General features: G+C 41.8%; 1 protein-coding gene across 1 annotated transcript in view; it reads right to left on the bottom strand.

The window, feature by feature from the left end:
• Positions 1 to 22,204, bottom strand: part of LOC147414959 (uncharacterized) — a 28,497-nt gene that overhangs the window by 5,002 nt on the left and 1,291 nt on the right. The window contains exons 3-10 of the mRNA XM_086469411.1: positions 16,229 to 16,262; positions 8,504 to 8,554; positions 6,777 to 6,854; positions 3,677 to 3,813; positions 2,994 to 3,113; positions 2,306 to 2,336; positions 1,049 to 1,070; positions 426 to 450 (exon numbers count right to left, since the gene is read on the bottom strand). Coding sequence (XP_086325537.1) covers positions 426 to 450; positions 1,049 to 1,070; positions 2,306 to 2,336; positions 2,994 to 3,113; positions 3,677 to 3,813; positions 6,777 to 6,854; positions 8,504 to 8,554; positions 16,229 to 16,262 — 498 coding nt within the window. The remainder of the gene's footprint in view (positions 1 to 425; positions 451 to 1,048; positions 1,071 to 2,305; positions 2,337 to 2,993; positions 3,114 to 3,676; positions 3,814 to 6,776; positions 6,855 to 8,503; positions 8,555 to 16,228; positions 16,263 to 22,204) is intronic.

Raw genomic sequence — 22,204 nt, 5'->3', positions numbered from 1 at the left:
CCTCGAGAGATCATTTTGAGTTTCACCTTTGAGTTAGAAAAGAGGATTGTAAATCCTTAGCTGTATCTTAAGACTTAAACCAAACTTCCAGTATAGAATACCTTTGACCTGAAAAGGAGCAAACCAGACTGCAGCAGAGGCTGGGAGACCTGGCCTGCAGACACTGGGTCCAAGACTGGCAGCGACTTTGAACAGGAATGATGAGAGCTAAGGTGGGTGAGCGCCCTGATGTACAGTATTCATTTCCCCTCCGCTGTGATGAACACAAAACTCTGGTCATTACATCAATTATTTTGCTTCTGCAATCACGTTAATAAAATAGCCAACCAAGCCAAAGAGTAAAAAGCTTGTCACAAAAAAGGAAAAGCAAGCACAAGGAAACTGCTGCAACTTAAGACACTTGCAGAATTACTGCTTCTACATACCTCATGCTTATAATCATCTTCCCACCTTAAAAAGAAAGAAATGACAATATAAAGATGGATTCCAAAGATTACTAAGAAGTCAGGCTTGCTCATGGTATCTAGAATCAAAGTATTTCAATTTCCAAATTTATATCACTTCCCAATACAGGCTATCTTTTTCTATGGCATATTTAAATCTATTATTTCTTCAAGGTCCTTATTCTTACTGACTCTCAGAGAGATCAGTAGTACTGATGAACTTCTTTACAGCTCAGCTAAAGGAGATGACTGAAGTAACGCTGGTTTTTTCCTTCCTATATGAACAGAGGTGCCTTTGATACAACTCAGGCAATGGCATCGCAAATAAAGTGGTAACAGCTTGAAATCTGAATTGCAATTTCCTTGTGTACATCAGCCTGCTATGGAACTGCATAACCGGTGCAGTATTTCAAATGCCACGGCTACTATTTCCTCACAGACAGAAAGGAACACTTTACACAAGAGGACTAAGTACAGCGGAAAGACAATATAAAATGTTTTCCCCATACGTGATGCTGTTTGTTACAGAAAAGCAGATCTATTTAACAAGAGATCTCAAAAATAAAGAATCTCTTTTGATTCCCCTGTGGGGGTAGTATTCTCACCTTGCTTTCTTCTTTGACGGGGCTAGAAAATTAAAAAGAATTATTAGTAACATCACAGGCTTTCCACCATATTATGCAGTAGAAGCATTACACAAACAGAACAGTTTCTGGCTCTGAAGTGGCTGCAGGATTCAGCAGCCTAAACCCAGGCACATACGAACTGCCAGTTTAGAAACCACCACGATGAAAGGTCTACGGGAGACCCATGCCCTACGCAGGGCACCCTACAGCACCCTACACGTTCAGGCAGCTGAATCCCACCCAAGAGGTCAGTATGGGCTGAAGGGAGGTGGCCATGCCTCCTCCATGCAGAAAGTGAAAAGGTTTGGGTTGGTTTTTTTTTTTCTGTGAACATAGCAGTGAACCTCAACGCTGCACATACAATAGTTCAGTCTCCAACACGAAGTTATGGAGATTAGAATGTCTAATCATCTCTCTTGCCAGGAAAGGTGTGTAAGCACGAGGAAGGAGGGAAAGCTCAGTAACACAAGGTAGTCCAATAGCTGTGCTTCAGAGAATCAGCTGACACAGAACCCATCACTCCTGAAGCATTTATCAGCACGGGTGCTCCAGGATAAGCAACAGGACAAGTATTAACTCTCAGGATAAATGACATCTTTGCCCCTACAGTATGAGGCTGAAAGATTCATGTTACTGTTTAACCACCTGATGTTGAACACAGGCTGATGAGTTGCAACAAGACGTTGTACTGTAGGTCCCAAAGTTTTCCCGAATGTCAGGAAAGAAAAGGACTGCCACCATTTCACAGAAGATATCCAATGAATTAAGAATCATGGAAACGTAGGATGGGAGGGACTTCTGCAGGCACTATCATAGAATCACTACGAAGTTTAGGTTGGGAGGGACCTCTGGAGGTCATCTAGTCCAGCCTGAGAGGTGGTAAGTAACAGAAACCAAACAATTAACTCTGAGATGAGGACACTGACAATTAGAATAATTTTCCTTGAATTATTCAATGTGTGCTGTCCTTCCAGTAAGCCTCCAAATTCCCCCGTTTGAAAAGAAGATGGGTGGAGACAAGGAACGCTACTCAGAGGCTGGAAACTTCACCCTACTCAGCCAACGACTGAAGTTCCACTCACTTGGACAAAGAGGAGCCTCCAGATGAGATCAGGCTGCCTAGGCCCAAGTCCAGTTACACGTTCAACGTTTTAAATCAGTCAAACCCTTTTGAGTTCAACTACTATTTCAAATCAGGCCAAATATCAATTATATTCCAGTAATTCACAGACTTACGTGAGGTGCTTGGTCTTACGTAACCTTCAATCTAGGAACAGAAAGAGTTTCATGTTAGATTTGGTGATTAAAATTTTACAACAATGAAACAGTCTCTACTGCAACTGCCTTTAGAAACAGAACAAGTATGTTTATTTATCCCAGCACAGGGCAGCCCATAATTTTATAGATGTATAAGCTTGTAAATAGAAATGAAATTTGAGAGAAAATTTGCTTGCATTTGAGAAAATTTAAGTTGCAAAAATCAAAAATCTTGAAGTAAAGCAATAAAATTTGTGAACTACTGAATTCAGGCTGGACATTTTCTATCTAAAAAACCACTCACTTCTTAAAAATCAACAACGTTGTTTTTTCAGATGAATTTCAATACTGCTGTTCTCTTCCCCAGGTTTTTTAGAGGAACTTCAAGTTAAGCCTTAGTTCGATTTAGAATCATAGACTCATTCAGGTTGGAAAAGACTTCTGAGATCATCAAGGCCCAACCATCAGCCCTACTCTACCAGCCACACCCCTAAACCCTATCGCCAAGCACCACATCTAAATGGCCTTTAATTTAATACTACACTTCCCAGAAACACACAGAAGTTTAACCAGCTTTGCCAGCAGTACTTCTAAAATTTACTAGGTCAAATAGAAATGCACTGACAAAAGACACATTACCAGATACTTTATATTTACTTCCAAATACCTTATACATTTTTAATCCTTCAGTCTTCTCTAGCTCTCCTGCTATCCGCCTGAGAAACGACACTTTGCATTCTTTTACATCTGTTGTCCTTCTCTTCATTTTATCTGGAAATTCTTTAGACTGTTGACAAGAACAGCTTGAAACGGTCAATAGAAGAATTCACTGCAATATTAAAAAACTGGCACATTTCACCTTTTGGACAAGCTTCCAAAAGACTGGAAAATTTTATTTTCCACACTATGAGCTAGTTTCTTCTCTGTAACACAATTAATTAAATTTTAATGTTAAAGTTGCTTAAGTACTCTTCAAAACAAAAAATGGATCTGTGCAAAGCTTGCTACCGAAAGGTAACACGCTCTGTACCATATCCCCCAACGGTACGGGCATGCTGAGGAATAAGGCAGCCCCACAACGTTCTAGGAACCTGATCCTGGAGGCAATCAAAACGCTGAGGAACAGACTTTGAGCAGATACAGACACGGCCTCTGGATCGCACTTCCTCAATAGCTCACAGCTTCACAGCTATTCATCTTGATCTGACCATGAAGAATCAACCACACAAGCACTAGAGATTTACCATATGGGGGTTTAAACTTCAAACTCGATGTAAATATTTCTAGGAAAAAAAAAAAAAAAGCAGGATCATAAAGAAACTTGGATCAAAATGCATCAAAATCACTCACGATGTATGCTCTTCTGTGTTTATATCCACTCAGATGTTCTATCATAGGTGACATCTCTGTGTTAAACCCGCACAGCTTGCACTCATAATGCGGCTCTTTCCTTCCTTCAAACCTGATTTCAACCACATGTTCTAAACCTGTAAGGGCAAGAGTTACAAATACCTGTATTTTAGTACAGACTGCCATAATCAAGCGTTTTCTCTTCAATGTTGATCATTAAAAGCCAAAATGAATAAATAAAAGCATTCCATTTTCAGAATTCCAACACTTCTTCAGGATCACTTCAAACAGTTCTTTGGACTTATTACCCACACCAGTTAAATTTATCTCTTTACAATACTTTATTCTGAAAGGAAAAACACTATCTAGGGCAGATTTGCAAGCCCAGCAAAAGAAAATATTTCATGTGTCTTTTTTCCTGCCTGGGATATTTTCGGGAAACTAAGAAAGAGCCTTCTACTCAGTACAGCCACGTAAGACAAGTCATGGAGCAGTGCATATGAAAAAGAGAATGAGAATAGGAAATGCCACGCAAATGTCTAGATTCAGAAAACTGCATTTAAACAACTCAGTCAAACATAACTGGGACAGTGTCTGAGCAGCACAAAGCACAAGTAGGAAAGACAATAATCACTTCACAAAACTGAGTCTGTCAATCTAAAAATCTTCCATGAACGTTTAAGAATTACAGGAATGAAAATGGGATTTTTTCTTCATTTTTCCTAGAAATGGCTGAAAGACTGCGCCTTGGACGCATTCAGAAATGTCGAAGTTTGCGGTTTATACCTAGCACGAGAAGTTTTACTCTGAACAGCTTAAATGTAACAAGTTTATAAGCAGCTTAAAAGAAATAGGGAAAACCTGCAGCTGTTCCCTATTATCATACTTTCCAGTAGTGTGTATTCGTGATGGGTTGACCCCAGCCAGCAGCCAAGCACCGCACAGCTGCTGGCTCACTCCCGTACACACCCATCAGCAGGATAGGGAGAAAATAACAAGAAAAAGACAGTTTAGCAGGTGAAGGAAACTCACCTCCTCACAAGCAGACCAATACCCAGCCAGTCTCTGAACGGCCACCTTGGAAGCCAAACCCTGCCACCCCCACCCCTTTTTCTTCCTTTACCTCAATTGTGATTGCTGAGCATGGCATTATGCAGCAGAGAATATCCTTTGGGCCAGTTTGGGTCCACTGTCTCAGCTGTGCCCCCTCCCAGTCCCTTGCCCACCACCCCCAGCCTACTCAAGGGGTGAGGGGTGGGGACCCAGAATGGAAAAAAGAGGGTCTTCATGCTGTGCACTGCTCAGCAACAGCCAAAATCCTGGCGTGTTATCAACCCTGGCGTGTTATCAACCCTGTTTTAGTCACAAGCCCAAAACATACAGGCTGCCATAAAGAAATTCAACTCCATCTCCCACCCACTACAGCATTATACTGCTAAATCTTAACTCTGAAAATAAACTATCACCAAATGAACTAAGTATACAAGAAAGGAACGCTTTGCTATTCACTTTTTCTTATTAAAAAAAGCTTATACTAATAAATTGCTATGCTTTTTAATATTAATACTGTACGTAGAGTAACAGCAAGAGACTTCACTAAACAGAGAAATCCTCTGCTAAGACCAGGAAATCTGCTACTTAGCTCTTCGTCAGGGAACACATTTCTCTGGGCCACCAGCACATACTAGGAACACGAAGGCCACTGACAAGCAGCACTGCTTAGCCTCTCCTAAGGGCTGCCTCATCTAGCAATTAGAAAGAAAACCTTAAAATTAATTTCACTACTTTTAGTATTCCTGAAGACAGTGAGGAAAAACATCTCATGAAACAGAAACACCTGTATATCCCACCAAGAAAGACCCCACAAAGAATCACCAGATGACAAGTCACCAGTGGCACAAAGTCCAGTTGCAGGCCAGTAGGTCAATACTGGGTCCAGTCCTGTTTCACGTCCGCATTAATGATCCAGATGACGGGGCAGAGCGTACCCTCAGCAAGTTTGCTGATGACACAAAACTGGGAGGGATGGCAGATACCCCGGAGGGTTGTGCTGCCGGCCAGAGGGACCTCAGCAGGCTGGAGAGATGGGCGGACGGGAACCTCCTGCAGTTCGGCAAGGAGAAGTGCAAAGTCCTGCACCTGGGGAGGAACGAGCCCAGGTACCAGTACATACTGGGGGCTGAGCAGCTGGAAAGTGGCTTGGCAGGAAAGGACCTGGGCGGACACCAAGCTGAAGAGGAGCCAGCAATGTGGCCAAGAAGGCTAACGGTATCTTGGGCTGCAGGAGGAGAAGCGTTGACAGCAGGCTGAAGGAGATGATCCAGTCTCTCCACTCAGCACCAGGAGGGCCATGCCTGGAGTGCTGTGTGCAGTTCTAGGCTGCCCATTACAAGAGACGTGGACATACAGAGGGCCATGAAGATGATGAAGGCACTGGAGAACCTCTTCTATGGGGAAACGCTGAGACAGCTGGGCCTGTTTAGGCTGGAGAAGAGAAGGCTCAGAGGGGATCTCATCAGCGTGTACAAATACCTGAAGGGTGGGTGTAAAGAAGAGGAAGCCAGGCTCTTTCCAGTGGTGCCCAGTGACAGGACAAGAGGCAACAGGCAGGAACTGGAGCACAGGAGACGCTGTCTGAACATCAGGAAACACTTTTGCCTGCGAGGGTGACTGAGCACCATCACCGGTTTCCCCGAGAGGTCGTGGAGTCTCCCACCTTGGAGATGTTCAAAAGCCACCGGACATGGTCCTGGGCAACTGCTCTGGGTGACCCTGCTGGAGCAGAGGGTTAAGACTAGATGACCTCTGGAGGTGCCCTCCAACCCCAACCATTCTGTGATCTGTGAAAACCTTCTTTACTAAGATGGTTCCTTCAGGAATGTGTTGTCTTAACAATTAAGGTGTATAAAAGAGGTGGCCTGTATAGTACTCAGTGTAGTAAGCTAAACTTTAAAAGGTACAAGAGACAAGATATATCCCATAAATTATTCAATACATTTACAGAAAATGAAACTATCTAAAATTCCACTTTTTATTTCAAAACAAGAGCAATTTGGTCACAAACTCAAAAGACAAACAATTTCGAAACCAAAAAACATACCAACTAGAGGTTCTTCTCTTTTGGGATCATTCATAAAATCCTTCAGACAGGTTATGTCCTTTGTGAGTCCTCTCTTCACTAAAGTAAAAAATACACACACAAGGAGATATTACACATCAGACAGTTTGCATACAATTTTGATGACCTTTAAGCAGTTTCAGCATACTGAGGCTGCTTGTTTGGAGCCTGAAGTTCAGGAAACAGATTGCCTCCAGTCTAATAAAGAACACACAATCGTTCCCTAAAACAACGAATGCCTCTTGTACTCTGGGCAGACCAGAAGCTGCACAACCACGGCTTGTATGCTCAGGAACCACTGAACTAGCAGTGGTTCCACCAGGGCTGTATCTTGCTCCTCACAGCTTGGTTTTTGCACTGCCTAAAACCCTTCTGAAGCATTCCTGGGCAACTCAGAGCACTAGCAGTGTTCAGCTAAATGTATCCACAAAACAATCTCACAGAGGCATTAAGTGCACTCAAGTGTTGGCCAGCATGCTGAAGTTGTTCTAATACGTATTTTTAATCTGAGAAAAAAATGTTCAGAAAGAGAACTCATCTTCCTAATTACATACAGCTGTATTTTAACTTGCTGATGAACTTTGCAAGACTCAAACACGGCTAGTTTCTTCAAATTGCAGCAAACAAGAAGAAATACCACAAGCACTGAACTGGTACTGTATTCTTTCCCCCTAGGATGCCAAGTTATGGCTTTAAAAAAAAAAAAAATCCTTCAGAAAGACAGGGAATTCTGTGCTTTTTTGTAAATATTCATTCCATTAGGAATATGCTTGTGCCGCCATCAAGTCAAGCTCCAGGGCTGCATACACACACACACACACACACACAAAACAATAATCACAAAGTTCCAGCACTAATTTATGTGGAAAACCTCTTGCAATTTAACTGTGGTGGAAAATACCAGCTGGGACACTTCCTTCCACAGGAACGGAGTGGCCCATTCCCACCAGAACTTCACAGTCTTGTTAAAATCGTCCTCTGTTGATTTGTTTTTTTTGTCTGAGGTGACATGGAGCAGTAGAGTTGACATGTAACAAGTTGGTGCCACGTAATGAATCTCCAGAGACAGACTTTTACCAAGACTTAACAGTGTTAAGCAGTTCTCATGCATTTGTGTGCCCAGGCAGGAGCTCTCGGTGTGAGCCAGCTGTTCCCAAGCTGGCAGTGAAAGGCATGGGGTCTTTTGGGCTTAACATGGAAAGCTCCACGCAGAAAAAAGTTAAAGGTCTCTAGAGGGCAATGGGCATTTTCTTTTTGCTTCCTAACATACAACTAAATATTCTTGTCCTAGTATCATCTTGATAATAAACAACCCATGCTGTTCTTGGTTTAACGTGCTTTTCTTTTGTCAAACTTTCACTGTACCACGTGTGTACACACATGCGTGCCGCAAAATTTTCTTTTGAAAGCTTCAGCAGCTTAAAAAGCCATGAGCTAGATTCATGGATATCAGATGTTAGCAGATAATCAGGAAGACAGAAGCTATGTCTCCAGTTTGAAAGTCTCCCTGTGAAAATACTCGTAATTTCACATTCTCCCAAGATCTTTTCTTTCATAAATTAAGGAAAAGAAATGGTTCAAATGCTTGGTAACTTGCATTGCTTTCTCCTAAACCATGATCAACTACCTGCCTTGGTCATCATTAAAACAAACCCACTGAATTCAAAGTTGCACCTGAAGAGGACATTAGCTCATTGACATTCAGCTACCTGGTCTCTGCGTTTCATACTTCAGCGGAGTTCGGACTGGAGCTGGAGGACCTAGGATAATAGTTCAACAGTCAGACTACTTCTTCTCATTGGCTTTTATTAAGTACCTAGTAAATCACCCAAACAAGTTAGAGAATTGAAGAGTTATCTTCATTTCACAGTTTAATATAGGCTCAGTAATAGCAGTATTCCATCTTGGTACGCTTTCCCATTGTAACTCTACTGCTCTAAGTAAGAAAAAGCCTTCACTTCCACTCTCCTTCCCCACCAACATAATCTATACAAACACATGAATGCCACAGAACCATAGAATATTCCATTTTTATTTAATTTTTAAGTGCTTTTCATACTGCCTAGTTGTTTCAATTATTTTAACTGTTCAGTATCGTGCACGGCAGTCAATCTGTTTAACAGGTACCTGACAAAAAACTTCTGGTCTAAACATTCAGAGCCTAAACACCGTCCCACAGACAATTCATAAAGTCATTAAACTGCATTCTTTTACACAGGGTTCTGTATATATTCTTTGGAGTGAATTTTTAGATGTGCTTTTGTAAAGGTACTTCCCCTCCCTTCCTTTGGAACTTCTTTCCCCTGTCCCACTCTTCCCTCAAATCCACAGCCACACCACAAGTACGCTTTACCGATGCTGTCAGTCTTCTGTAAGGGGCAGGATTCAAGACTAAAACAAGGTGACATGATTTACCAGAAAAAGTGAAAGCTTAAGTTAAACTATGTATTTGCCCATGTCATTCCTATTTTTGAAGTGAAGAAGTTTTCCATAGTCATGGCAAATGCAACACATATACATCAACGGTCTTCTACTCCTTCCGCACAAGACAGGCAGTAAGACTTACGTATCGAAGTTGTAAACATTTTGCAAACAACTCTGCAATATTAACATAAGGGAGGGGTACGAGAAAGCATAGTTCCCTTGATTTCTTATAATAAATTATCCGTCTTTTTCAGTAAAAAGCTTTAAACTCTCCGGTAGCACGAACAAAAGATCTCCAGGTACCCTGCAAGTACAAAACCTACTTAATTCCAGAGTTGTTCAATTCATGTCTGAAGCCCAAGTTAGATTCCAGGTCCAGCATCTGCAGACTAACATCGCCAAATGCTAAATAACACAAATAGGTACCTGTGAAATAAGGGTTTTAGTGCTTTATTTTCGGTTTACTTCTAGGAATAAATTGTATTTGCAGAGAATTGCACCAGAAAGAGTTCACAGTGCAGTCTGCCTTAACATGGTTGAGGTTTACAAATATGGTCAAGTTAAAAACAAAGTTGTAGCTGCTACTATCACTGAAGGTAGCAGTTTGGAAGTTTGAAACCTTTTGTTTTAATTAAAAAAAAAAAAAAAAAAATTATTTAAAAAAAGGCATTTAGCAAAGCAATTATGATCTTGAAGACACTCTCCCATTCAGCGCAGCAGGTTTCGAGGCTAACATTTAATTCACATTTACTAGCCACGTGGCTTTGTAATGCTATTAATAATCTAAGTTATATTCCTTAAGCATCTCAAAACACAACAGTATTTCCCCTTAAAGCACGCAGGGCAGGCCAGTGAGCTGAAAATCAGCTGGACAACCAGGCTCAAGGGGTAACAACCAGCAGCCCAGCCTCTTGGTGTTCAGTAAGCAGCAGAGTATCCCAAAGACTGATTCCAGGGCCCACAACGATTAACCTCACCAGCAGTGACCTGGCTGAGGACGCAGAGAGCACCCTCGGCAAATTCACAGACAACAGTAACTTCGGGGATACAACCGATGTCACAGCTTCAGTTGAGCAGGACCTTGGGAACATTAAGGATTAAAGAAACCTCAAGAAACGCAGTAAGTTTGAGTTCTGCAGCTGACATAATCCTGTTCACAAGAAGGCCAATGGTCTCCTGGGCTGCATTAAGAAGAACATGGCCAGCAGGTCAATGGAGGTTCTCCTCCCCCTCTACTCTGCCCTGGTGAGGCCACACCTGGAGTGCTGCGTCCAGCTCTGGGCCCCTCAGTTCAAGAGGGACAGGGAACTACTGGAGAGAGTCCAGCAGAGGGGTACGAAGATGATGAGGGGGCTGGAGCATCTCCCCTACGAGGAAAGGCTGAGAGACCTGGGGCTCTTTAGCCTGGAGAAGAGAAGGCTGAGTGGGGACCTTATCAACACTTATCAATATCTAATGGGTGGGTGTCAAGAGGATAGGGCCAGGCTCTTCTCAGCGGTGCCCAGCGACAGGACAAGGGGCAACGGGCACAAACTGGAGCCCAGGAAGTTCTGCCTCAACATGAGGAAAAACTTCTTTACCCTGAGGGTGGCAGAGCCCTGGAACAGGCTGCCCAGGGAGGCTGGGGAGTCTCCTTCTCTGGGGATATTCAAAACCTGCCTGGATGTGATCCTGTGAGACCTGCTGTAGGTGACCCTGCTTTAGCAGGGGGGTTGGACCAGGTGATCTCCAGAGGTCCCTTCCAACCCCACCACTCTGTGATTCTGTGACTAAGCAGCTGCGCTGTCAAAAAGAACCTCATAGTTATGACAGAATTCTAAGCTGACTATTGGTCGAAGCACAGCTCCCATAAACCAGGCAAACCCCATACTGAGATACTGCTCAGGCAGCACACTTCGGAATAGCTTATCCTCCGTTATTTGGGACTTGTGAGGCTGCCTAGTTCCATCCTTCTCCAGTTCAAGTGGGATGTGGAGAAACCAGAGAGGGTCCAGCAGAAGGGCTACCAAGACAAACAACCCAGGGCAAATAACTTACGAGAACAGGTTTGGGAGCTGGGCTTGTTTAGTCTGGTAAAGTGGAGGCTAAGAGGAGATCTAGCAGCACGGATCCCTGAACAGCAGCTACAAAGGCGAGCCAAACTCTTTGAGGATGTGACAAAAGCATAACAAGTAGCAGTCAGAATTAGTTGCTTAGGAGGCTTAGATGAGATGTTAAGAAAAAATTCCTCTTTAAAACTGAGGAGCCACTACAGACAAACACAGGTAGCAGACCCTCTGCCCTAGGACATCTTCAAGGCTTCAGTAAGCAAGTGCTGAGCCAGAACCAGCAGCAGTCCTGCTTCAATCGGGAAGTTAGGAAATCACCTCATCAGTGTCAGAAAATCCCTTCCAACCAATGATTTTATTTAGTAAGGGATATTTTCCAGGTAGTAGTTATCTGTACAAACAGCAACAACAAAAAATCCCTTCCTTTTCAATGTTCAACGACGTGGTGCTGAACACGCTTCTTTGTTCTCCACCTTTTACATCTATACATGTACTTGTAACGCACACACATTCCTAATGACTGCCAGAAATAAACCAGCTATGATTCAAAATTTAAGGACAGTTTCAGACATTGTCAACTCAGTTACTCAGCAGCAAAAAATTGGTACTGGAGCCAGCACTTCAGATTCACTTTTGAATACAAGATGTGAAGTGGACAAAGACTCTATATTCCATTGTGTGGGAGAACTCCTCAAGAGCGAGGTGGTAAGGGGAGAGGAGTAGTGTTCACTCGCAGTGCTTATTATGGTTTCAGGAACATTTTCTCTTCTAGTCTGTAATTTGGAAAAGAACTTCCAGGTTTCCTTTCTTCAAAAATCTAGCAGTAGTTTCACACGCCAAAGCCTTACGCATACTAATCATTGCTTGACAGGAGGAACATGTTCAAATAAATACATTTATCTTCTATCATAAAGCTGAAATGCTGATCAGGATATTGATAAGGCTGTCACCAGTGAACCCAAGGCAGAACACTTGTGCTCTCACTGGAGGAAGAACTTGCAGCCAGTGCTGTTAAATAAATGCAGCTTATCTTCAGATCCGATTCCTCCCCTTGACTCCATGCTTTACAGAACAACCACCATGAAGATTTCTTTCCTCCTGGCGCTACTTAAAGGTTTTAAGTTGAAGAACGTAGACGCAGGTTGCTAGATCCAGCAACTAAACACCTAAACACCTACAACATCCCATAACTTCACTTTTCATTTGGATCGTTGTAAGAGAAGTACTGCAAGCTAACCCTGCCTCTTCGTGTAATGCAAGAAAAATTCCATAGGCTACACAAAAAAGATTCCATTAATCTACTCTCTGTGCCAAATTAATTCTACCAATAAAGCCAGGCAGCCCAGAAGTGGCTTTAATAGGGCCCCTACTCTATACTACACCTCCCACCCGAGCTGACTCATTTTAGTAGCAAACCACTGGATTTTGCTGTTGCCCAGGAACATTTGCCTAACATGTATACTGGCATTCCCCCATCACTTAATGTCTCTTGCTCCAAGCAAAGAGTTTTCCAAACTTCTGTCTGTTTTGGCCAAAAGGTCCCAGGAAAGAAAGCAACGTTCAGTCTCCTCCCCTCCTTATTCCTGGACACAGACGTGCAACTGCCTCAACTAGAGCTGAAAGAAGTCTTCCATCTGTCCAATTATATCATTGTGCAAAGACATCACAGGAATGAAGTTTGTTTACTTGACTGAGCTTTGACTTAACTCTCTTATTAAGGTCCTAGAACTTCAGCATCTTCTCTTCCCACATCTTCCATTAAGTTGCTCTCCTCTGAACTGCTGGCGAGCAGGCAAAAAAACCACCTCAGACATCCAATTCCGCCATTACCACAAAAATAACTTGCTGATAGTTCTGCCATATGGAAACTCACATCGTGTCCAGATGTCTGTCTGACAGAAAGTGGTACTCCTCCAAACACAATCACCTGGGAACAGATGCATTTCCTGACTTAACTGGCTTCAAAGCCAACAAGACTGTACAGTTAAACAGTCAGGTCACTCCCGCTCATCACTTCTGGATTATCAACAGTTACTTTTGATGAGTTCAGAGAGGACACTGTACATGGCACGTCCCATTTGAAAACACTCAGAATCCAAAGAATTTGTCTTTAATTTTGGTTTACAAATGATAGCAGCATTGGTGGCGTTCTCCCTACTGACAAAGGAACTTTTCTTTTAATTCTGCAGCGAGGAAGAAGTTGCAGGTGTTGGTGTAAAACATTTTAAATACATCAACCTCATCCTCTGAAGAACCTCTTCTTCTTGAGGCAGTGCACATTTTAGACACTAGTCAGGTTTTGTCCCAAGTGATTGCCAAGAAAACTCATCCTTTGCTTTGACAACATCCAGACGTTTTTGCTCCTGGCTCTTTGAACTCCATCTCTGTGAACATGCTGCCACATTTCACTCTTACTGGAGCATTTGATAACATGAACATTGGAACAAGACCGCAGATCCAGCAGCAATAACAGAAGCATCTCTAATCTATATCGTGAAATAATACTAAGCTCATACTTTACATAGTGCACCTAATTTAAGAATAGCCATACTTTCCATGCTCATTCACAAGACTTTACTACACAGTATAAATTGTGTTCATGTTTACTGTATGTCCACAAACTGCAGGGGAAAAAAAATCATCAACTATTTAAAATGAAAAAACAAAGGCCAAGCAAATTTATAATTTATTCTTGTATCTCAGTGACAGAGTATTTCCTGGATCTACTGGCTCTTGAGGGAGAATTATTTGTATAACTGATAATATGTCCACGAGAAAGTTTCGAGAAGTTTGAATATCGATACTGTAATTCTGCCCTGCAGCTCCCAAAGTGAAATCTGATATTGCCATCTTTGAAAAGTTAATCAGGTGGAAAGTTGTTCTACTTGTAAAAAGCAAAAAACCAACACAACTAAAATGTACAAATAAACTTCATCAGGACAAATTTCAGCCTCTTTTGGACAAACAAACCCTAACAGTGGCTTGCAAATTGGCCTCCCACATCTGGATCTACAGTGAAGCAGAACTCAATATGGATAAAGTAGAATAAAGGAGACATCAATAGTATAAATCATCATTTCATATTAGAAGTAAAAGTTGATTGCTTCAAAATGATTACTGAGGCACAGAGCTTTCTGGATTAAAGCACATCTGGCAATGCTTCTGACATGTGATGCTGGGACTCCTCCAGAAGTTAGCTCGAACTTGCTTAGTTTCATGTCTAGAGTCTTCACTTTAATAATCAGATATTTTAACTTATCTCTTCTTGCTCTGTAAGATACAATGCAGTTGAAAGATCTAATCTCTGACCTTTCCAGAAATGCAGTGTTTATAAAAAGCACACGTTCTTAACCTGGATCCTCCACGGAACGCTGAGCTTGTAGTACCTTAAGCAGTATTGTTTTCTGAAAGCGTAGGTCTTTGCAACAGGCTCCTGGTATCCCACTTTCTACAGCCTGGCTGCCACACCTGCTGTCCTCGAATTCAAGTCTCACTTTCTGTCCCATGCATCCTTCACATTACTGCCCCAAAACAAGATTTTATGGTCTTGAAGCAAGGACCTCTTCAGTTAACAAGTATTACTTTTAATGATCGTTCCTGACACGAAATAAAAAGAAATCTCTAGAAATTGCCTTCCACTAAAAACACTAGCCCATAGCCAAACAAATCTGCTGCTGAGGTATAAATACAAGTTTGGATCGCTCGAATCCATTGGACTTTGAGGAGACCTATGTTTTCAGAACTTCTCTCAAGAAGCTTCATTACTAGTATTTCTGAAGAGATCTGCACATGCAGTACGCGTGTCTGCTGAGGCAAAATGTCTCATAATTGTTCACAAACTTGAATGATATGTCTTGCGCTGATATTCTCTTGTCAACACCAAACCATGAGAGCAGCTGACAAAGCCAGTCTCTTAGAAAACAGACTCTGAGCAGTGCTTTTCTAAGTTCTTCTCTTGTGTTGATTCTTCAGAGTCCAGTAAGTGGTGAGCTCATCCTGCAGCACTTCCCTCAGAAGAGGGCTGACACCGTCTCTTTTCTCTGTGCAGAGGTGTATTTTCAGGAACCCTTGATAAACTTCGTTCAAAAAGGGCAAGATGTTCAAAAGATACTGGGGAACAGATGACAAAGGCAGAATGTAAGCCTTGTTTCTTAGGGGAACAGGCTAAGAACACAAAGTAGAACTGAAAGGCTGCTTTTCTTGTGATGACTGGCGGCAGAGCCATTTTGGTTTTTCATCTTCTCATTGGTTTTTATCAGTATTCCCGTAGCTGCCAACATTCTCTGCTTCCTGTACTTTAAAAGTCTTGTACGTCACCATCAGTGCCTTCACAACAACATTTCCATTTCCACTGTGAGCCAGTCATATCCCACGTTTTCAGCCTTTCACTGCAACTCTTACTTTCATCGACATACAACAGTCTGGATTCACGTTCCTGGTTTCTGGGGGAAAAGATACCCCAACAACTGAGTTTACCTTGAACAGGTCTTTGCTACTCCAAGTCCACTACAACAAAGAGAGGCAGAACATACCTGGGATGCAGCTAACCAATTCCAGCACCGGTAGAGCGGCAGCTGCAACACTGCTGTGTTAGCCTGCTGATTCAGCTCCTCCGCACACTGCCTGAAGCTTAGCAGTGAGTGCATAAAGCTGACAGACAAGTGGGAGAGTGATTAACCTGGGAAAGTAAGAAACTAAAATACTGACCACCCATCCCTTTACTAGACAGGTGTACAAATATTTAGATGTGGAAAGGCATAAAGAAGGTTTCACGCTCCAAAATATTTCTATGCTCAGCAGTTCACTAGATAAAAACCTCAGCATATAAAGAGAAACACAGGTATAGACACAGAAATCTGGTAAATGCAAATACCTGAACTACTAGAAAAGCAACAAACATTATAAAATCCCCAAGCAATATCTATCCTAGGAAGCTGGAAAGAAAAAAAGTGTTATACTTACAATAGACAGTCTTGGGTCTCAGGGCTTTCTCCTTCTTTAATTACGAAGATGCAAGTCATTCCAAAATAAAATAAGAAAGAGAAATTAATGTGCTGCACCATTTGAAGGAAAACCCCTGTACTTCCTGAGAAGCCTTTGCAGGTGACTACATTACAGGCCAAAGTTTCCATTATCAAATAGGAAAAATTGGAGCCTTTATGTATTTCTGCAAAAGCCAGAAGTACTGACAAAAGTGTACTTAGAGTTAACACAAGGTTAATTTCAAGAAAAGCCCTGTTATTAACGAAATTTTAAGAGATGATCACGGCTTGAAACACAACGTCAAGGATGCCAGACAAAACCTTGAGTTCTGCACGATTACAGCTCCTAAGTTTTCAAAAGTTGGAGTTCCAACAAAGAAAAGAAGAAAAAGAAAACTCGCCCCAAAAGGAAAAACAAACAAAAAGCAGTTCCCCCACCATTTTGCGTGGATTTGGCTAAACCTTAAGGCTAGCCAAATCTCCTGGCAGTTCATTCGTATCGTGAAGAACAGGCAAAGTGGCTTTCATCAGCTGAATCCAGAACAGACTGCTTTTCTGCAGAATCTAAGGAAAAGACGAACTTAAATTTCAGAACATGGCTAAAATGATCCTGACTCATTTTGAGAGCTTTTTGGCAAATAAACACAAACTTGCCATTGACAAGAAGGAAACAATAACCGTGGCTACTCTGCTGTCTGCCCAGAGCAGTCCACGGACTCGAGTGCTCTATTTTCAGTTATTCAGCGGCACGGCAGAGATGCTGCACGACAAATGACAATTCAGGAGGAAGCAAGACTGACGCAACAGTTAATTGTTTCAGAAGCCAAATAGCTGTTCTTCCATGGCAGTTACAAAAAAGGAAGTTACCTAAGTCCCAGTATCACCACAGATAGTGGGTGGTGCTGCATGAGCTCAGCAGGACTTTATAAGCTTAGAATACAGACGCCGTCTTCCCTGCAGTTGTGCTGCCGCAAGGTTTTCGTTACTTGCCATCCTACAGAGTTTTTACAGCAAACAGTTGCCAATTCACTTTTCAGACAATTGTAGAAAACATCAGCAACTGTGAACTGCTGCTCCAAGAGAATTTCTTCCTGACCATTTTCGGACAACCAACTTTGACCGCACTTGGATTGCTGCTTTTGTTAATATTAGAAATGGAGTTCTACAACTGAAGCTGGTGGGTCCATTTTACTTGTGACCCCTTCTTAAGTTTTCTTTAGGGGAAAAAAAATACAAAAACCAGGAAGCAAAAAAAAAAAAAAAAAAAGCCAACAAAACTACATCAGGAATTAAGATTCTCACACATTAGGTAAGAAACTTATTCTCTCTCCTAGCTCATGCGTGGCAAGCAAGCTGCAACAGCTGTTTTTAAGCTAAGGCTATGAAAAGTTACGGTAACTTTTAAAAAAGCGTCTAACTTTGAGAAGCCAAAACTCAAAAACTGCTGGTTTTTAGAGTCCAAACCTCCCACGTTTGTAATCTGCAAGAGCTACTGCACAAATTAGTTTTCCACACAATTCAAGTTCACAGGTTATCTAACAAAAGTTTCACACGCATAGTTATGTGTTATGTAAACACAATTTAGCTGTTCCTAAATATATGCACCTTTGAAATCATATCAGCTAGACGTTAGCAGCCCATACACAGAAATACTATTTATTTTATTTCTTCAAGCTCACCCTAAGCAAATCAAGGTTTTTTTGCAAAAGAAAAGCTCTATGGTTTAAGCCTTTTCGGATCATGAAGATAAGCTGCAGAACATAACAGCGTACTTCTTGAGTCCCAACAGAAACAATGCAACAGCAAAGCAACCTTCCCGTAACTGAAGCCTAGCTATGTTAACATTCCAAGGATCAACACAAAAGTGTCCCATTAAAATGCTTTTCCAGCACGGTTGATTTTAACTCCGTACGGAAGGACAGCAAAGTTGCCTGTACACCAGGTATTTTCAACCACAGGTCCTGATGTGTGACAACCAGGGGCAAGAGGTATCGCAGAAATGAGAACACTGAAACGGTGAAGACAAAAAAAACTAACAACTCTCTTCACAGATCTGAACATTCCACATTTCTAATGAGGTTGCGGAGTCCTGAAAGCAGATTCCTCTCCTTTTGGAACACTGTAGGCCTTTCTACCCTATCTATCCCTAGATATGAAGGGAGGGCAAGGAGCCTTGAATCCTTGATAGACCCAGAACAATCTTCAGCTGCGCTCCAAAAACAGTTCACAGAAGAGGCAACACTCTTCTGCTGGTGCCATACCTGCAAAGGGCTGCTCAAAACATAGGGAGAAAAGACATTCCGCTCGAGGATTTCCTCTCTAGCAAACGAAGCTATAAAGGTAAGGCATATCTGCAAAACCAGAATAAAATGTATCCCATACCCCCGTGTTCCAGGTATATGCACAGGAGGTATATTTATATTTTATCTGGGGACTGCTCCCTCAAAAGGCCTAGCTTTTCACTCAGCTGTCAAAAAACCCCAAACAAACCCAGCTCCCGTGCATTATATCCTCCATTACTCTTATAGCCTTGGTTCAATGAAAAACATTAGAAAACTTACACAAATACTGTTTTCTAGCCGTTTTACCATAATGGCTAAAGATAACGGTCAATTCCAAGTATATCATACAAGCCAATTCCACTTCCAAAGAGCCAAGAACTAGATGCACATGTATGAATGCTATTTTGTTCAACAAAACCACAAAACCCATCAGTGTGCAACTACGCAGAGGTCACAAGGCACTCAACGCACAGGACAGACACAGCCTCATGTGTGGTCATCCCAACCCCACTGCCTGTTGTCCACCAGTACTTCTTACAGGGCTTTGACCTCAAGAATTATCAGCACTAGAAAAAAATGAGATGGGTGTTCTGCTTATTGCTCAGGCTCCAGTTCAAGGACATAGAGAGCACCATAGTCATGAACAGCAAAGTCAGTGAGAAATAAAAATTCTTGGCACAACAAAGAATCAGTTCTCACAGACAGCAACTACATGAACTCTAACGCAGTACACCATACAGGATTAAAATGTCACCTGATATTTTGTAAATTAAGCATTCAAAGACTCGAGAAAGTCTATGCTTATGTTTCATATATCATGGACTGCAAGTGGCAACAATTTTATCTAATTAGACAACTTTTGACTAAAGCGACTACTCTGAGACTTGTCTGGGAAAAAAAATATTCACATAACTTTCAAAGTGCAAATGGAAAAGGCTTCAGAAAAAAAAAAAAACCTAATCTAGTAACAAACCAGGAAGAAAGTTATTGCACTGACTAACCATTTGCTTGAAATAATTTTCAATTACTTCTATTTATGATGCAATAGGTCATCCAGTCTATTTCTATCCCTTGAAATCAATCACATCAATCCAGGGTTACAGAGCATTAAGCCTGCAAATATACAAATAAAAATACAACTCAGGACTCACTTTATCTTAAGAACATAGTCTCAGCTTAATGCACCAAATTTTTAGCCTCCAACACAGTCAGAGGAATTCCACAAGGCTTTAGGTATATGCTTATCCTCTTTTAGTTTGACAAGTAACAAAATATTCTGGGTAAAACTTCTGTCCAACTTGTAACGAATCTGGGTAGTCTGCCTAAGCTGCCACAGAGAGACAGATACTATCCACATTTTCCCCCACCAGCAGCAAATGATCTGGGCACTGTCAATTCAAACACCCAAACTGAGAGTCAGTACAGGAAAAACATCCTAAAAATCTTTAGCTCATCAAAAGCAGTATTCCTGGAGTCTGAGAAGAGGGGCAGGTATGAATTTGATTTCCTAATAAAAAAAAAAAAAGTCACCTTAATTCTCTCATTACACATAGGCCACTAATAAAAATCTCCCTCGTTTTATGGAAGCAATGCATTCGACACAATGTACCTAAGAAGTACGCCTGGATGTTTGGGAAGTGGCCTCTTTCAAAGAAATTATGCGTTCTGATGCTATTGTTTAGGAGTCAATGGTACTGATTTGTGGGTGAACAAATCAATCAACATACAGAGATGACACAAAGGTATGCAGAAGTCACCTAGATAAATATCTTATGTACCTATCCAAAAATCACCAAACTACCCACGTGACCGAGAAAGAGGGATACAAGAACCACGTACACAAAGTCAGCTGAAGTGTTCCTACAAATCTGTCAGACAGCCAAGCTTTACCAGTGCCGCTGCTCAAAATAACACGTTTCACTTTGAACAGCCATGGGCAGTGTAGGGCAACGAAATGGCAATCATTTCACACACAGAGCAAGTGTTTACATTTGTTTCTCAGAATTTTCCCAGTGACTGTCCTTCTCCCGATGAAGGGCTATTTCTTGTGGTTTTGAAACTTCTGCTGGTGGAGGACAAGCACAAAGTACCTTTATCAATGCCACTTTAAAAGCAAATGAGTGGCTCAGAAAAAAAAGTCATGGGACTAACATCATAAAAAACAGCTGGTGGGTTGGCCAGTGTTACTATGTAGGTAAAGAACTACCACCTTCTCTTCATTTTGTTATGCTGCCAGGACATCCTTGGGTATTATTTTGAGCAGGAACTCCTCTAGCAAGGAACAAAGAGCTATCCGCTATCAATACCTAGCCTGTATTGAAAAGGAAAAGAAGCTGAGGACTTCTACGGTGATACAAGAACTTCTTGAGGGAACTCAATGAATTCTGATCTTCTGCCAAAACACACAACAGATTTCATAATTTAAAGTGAGGAATTAGAGGTAATTGAAAACAATGAGGATGTGATCTTGGGAGAGTTATTCCTACAGAAATGCAGTCATGCGGCTCACCAGGACTCTGCACACCAGCACTAGCATTTAACATCTATCCAGGCTCCAGTTTTCAACCAGCCCAATTCCTGTTCACTATCAGTTTGCAGTCCTTCATTATCTCAAAGTCTGACAGACATAGCCCAGCCTACGCTGATTTCCAAGAGTGAAACGGAGGGAGAACTACATACAGATTTTCTAATACAATAGTCATTCGTTTTTCCACTTTAAAAGGGGGAAACAGCAATAATTGGATTGCTATGAAGTTTAGCCAGGAAATAAAAAGAAACAACCACAAAACCAAAGGAACTCCTTGCATCAGCAAGAACATTTTGGAGGACATGAAAAATACCACAGTACTGTGCACTTCTACTGGATCAACAGGGAACAAGAAGACTGAATCCTGGTGGGGAAAAAAAAAAAAGTATTTGGAGAAAGTGGAGACACTGACTCAAGTAAGAGTCAACGCTATCAAAGGGATCAGCAAACAGGTAACAAAATACCACTAATCTGTCTTGAAAACCAAAAGGTGGGGAGATGCTGCTCATCTACAACTGAAAGAAAAGGGGCACACAAGCACCGACAGGGAGAGTATTGCAGTTTAGTCTTGAGTGTTCCAGGAAGAATAAAATGCCATTAAGAAAACAGTAAAGCAGGCACTTCAGTGCCACAACAATACAATCTGGTGACAGCAATCACAAGTAACAGAGGGAAGGAAGTACGGACAACTGAGCACGTCTCAACTTTACAGACCGAGAACGCAGAGTTTCAACCAAAAGATAATCCCCAACAGCCGAAGGTTCAGTCAAACAACATATAAAAAAGCGTCATTTCTAAACACATCCTCACAGAACGTCGTGTAAATAATTTAAGCACCAAACAAGCAGAGGCAGTAAAGCAGGAGGTTGCTATTGAGGTGCTTCAAACAGAACCACAGGACTTGGTAGTTAAGCCTACGTACCTCCTGCGGGAAATCGGAATTGATGTTACCAAAGTGACAAGGTAGTTTTGTTCAAAGCACAGGTGAGTTATGCAGACTTGGAACACAGAGCAGTACTTTTACCAACCCTATCCAAAACCAGAAGTTTGCATTCTTCCACCATCGGGAGCTTCCACGTAATCCAAATGTCAATGTCACAATCAACACGCGGTTACCTTTAGGGTCGGTTCACCTTTCAAGTTACAC

Source organism: Leptosomus discolor, chromosome 8 (genome assembly GCF_034619465.1).
Source record: "Leptosomus discolor isolate bLepDis1 chromosome 8, bLepDis1.hap2, whole genome shotgun sequence".
NCBI lineage: Eukaryota > Metazoa > Chordata > Aves > Leptosomiformes > Leptosomidae > Leptosomus > Leptosomus discolor.
Note: the sequence above shows the minus strand (reverse complement) of the source record. Positions and strands in the feature narration are given on the sequence as shown.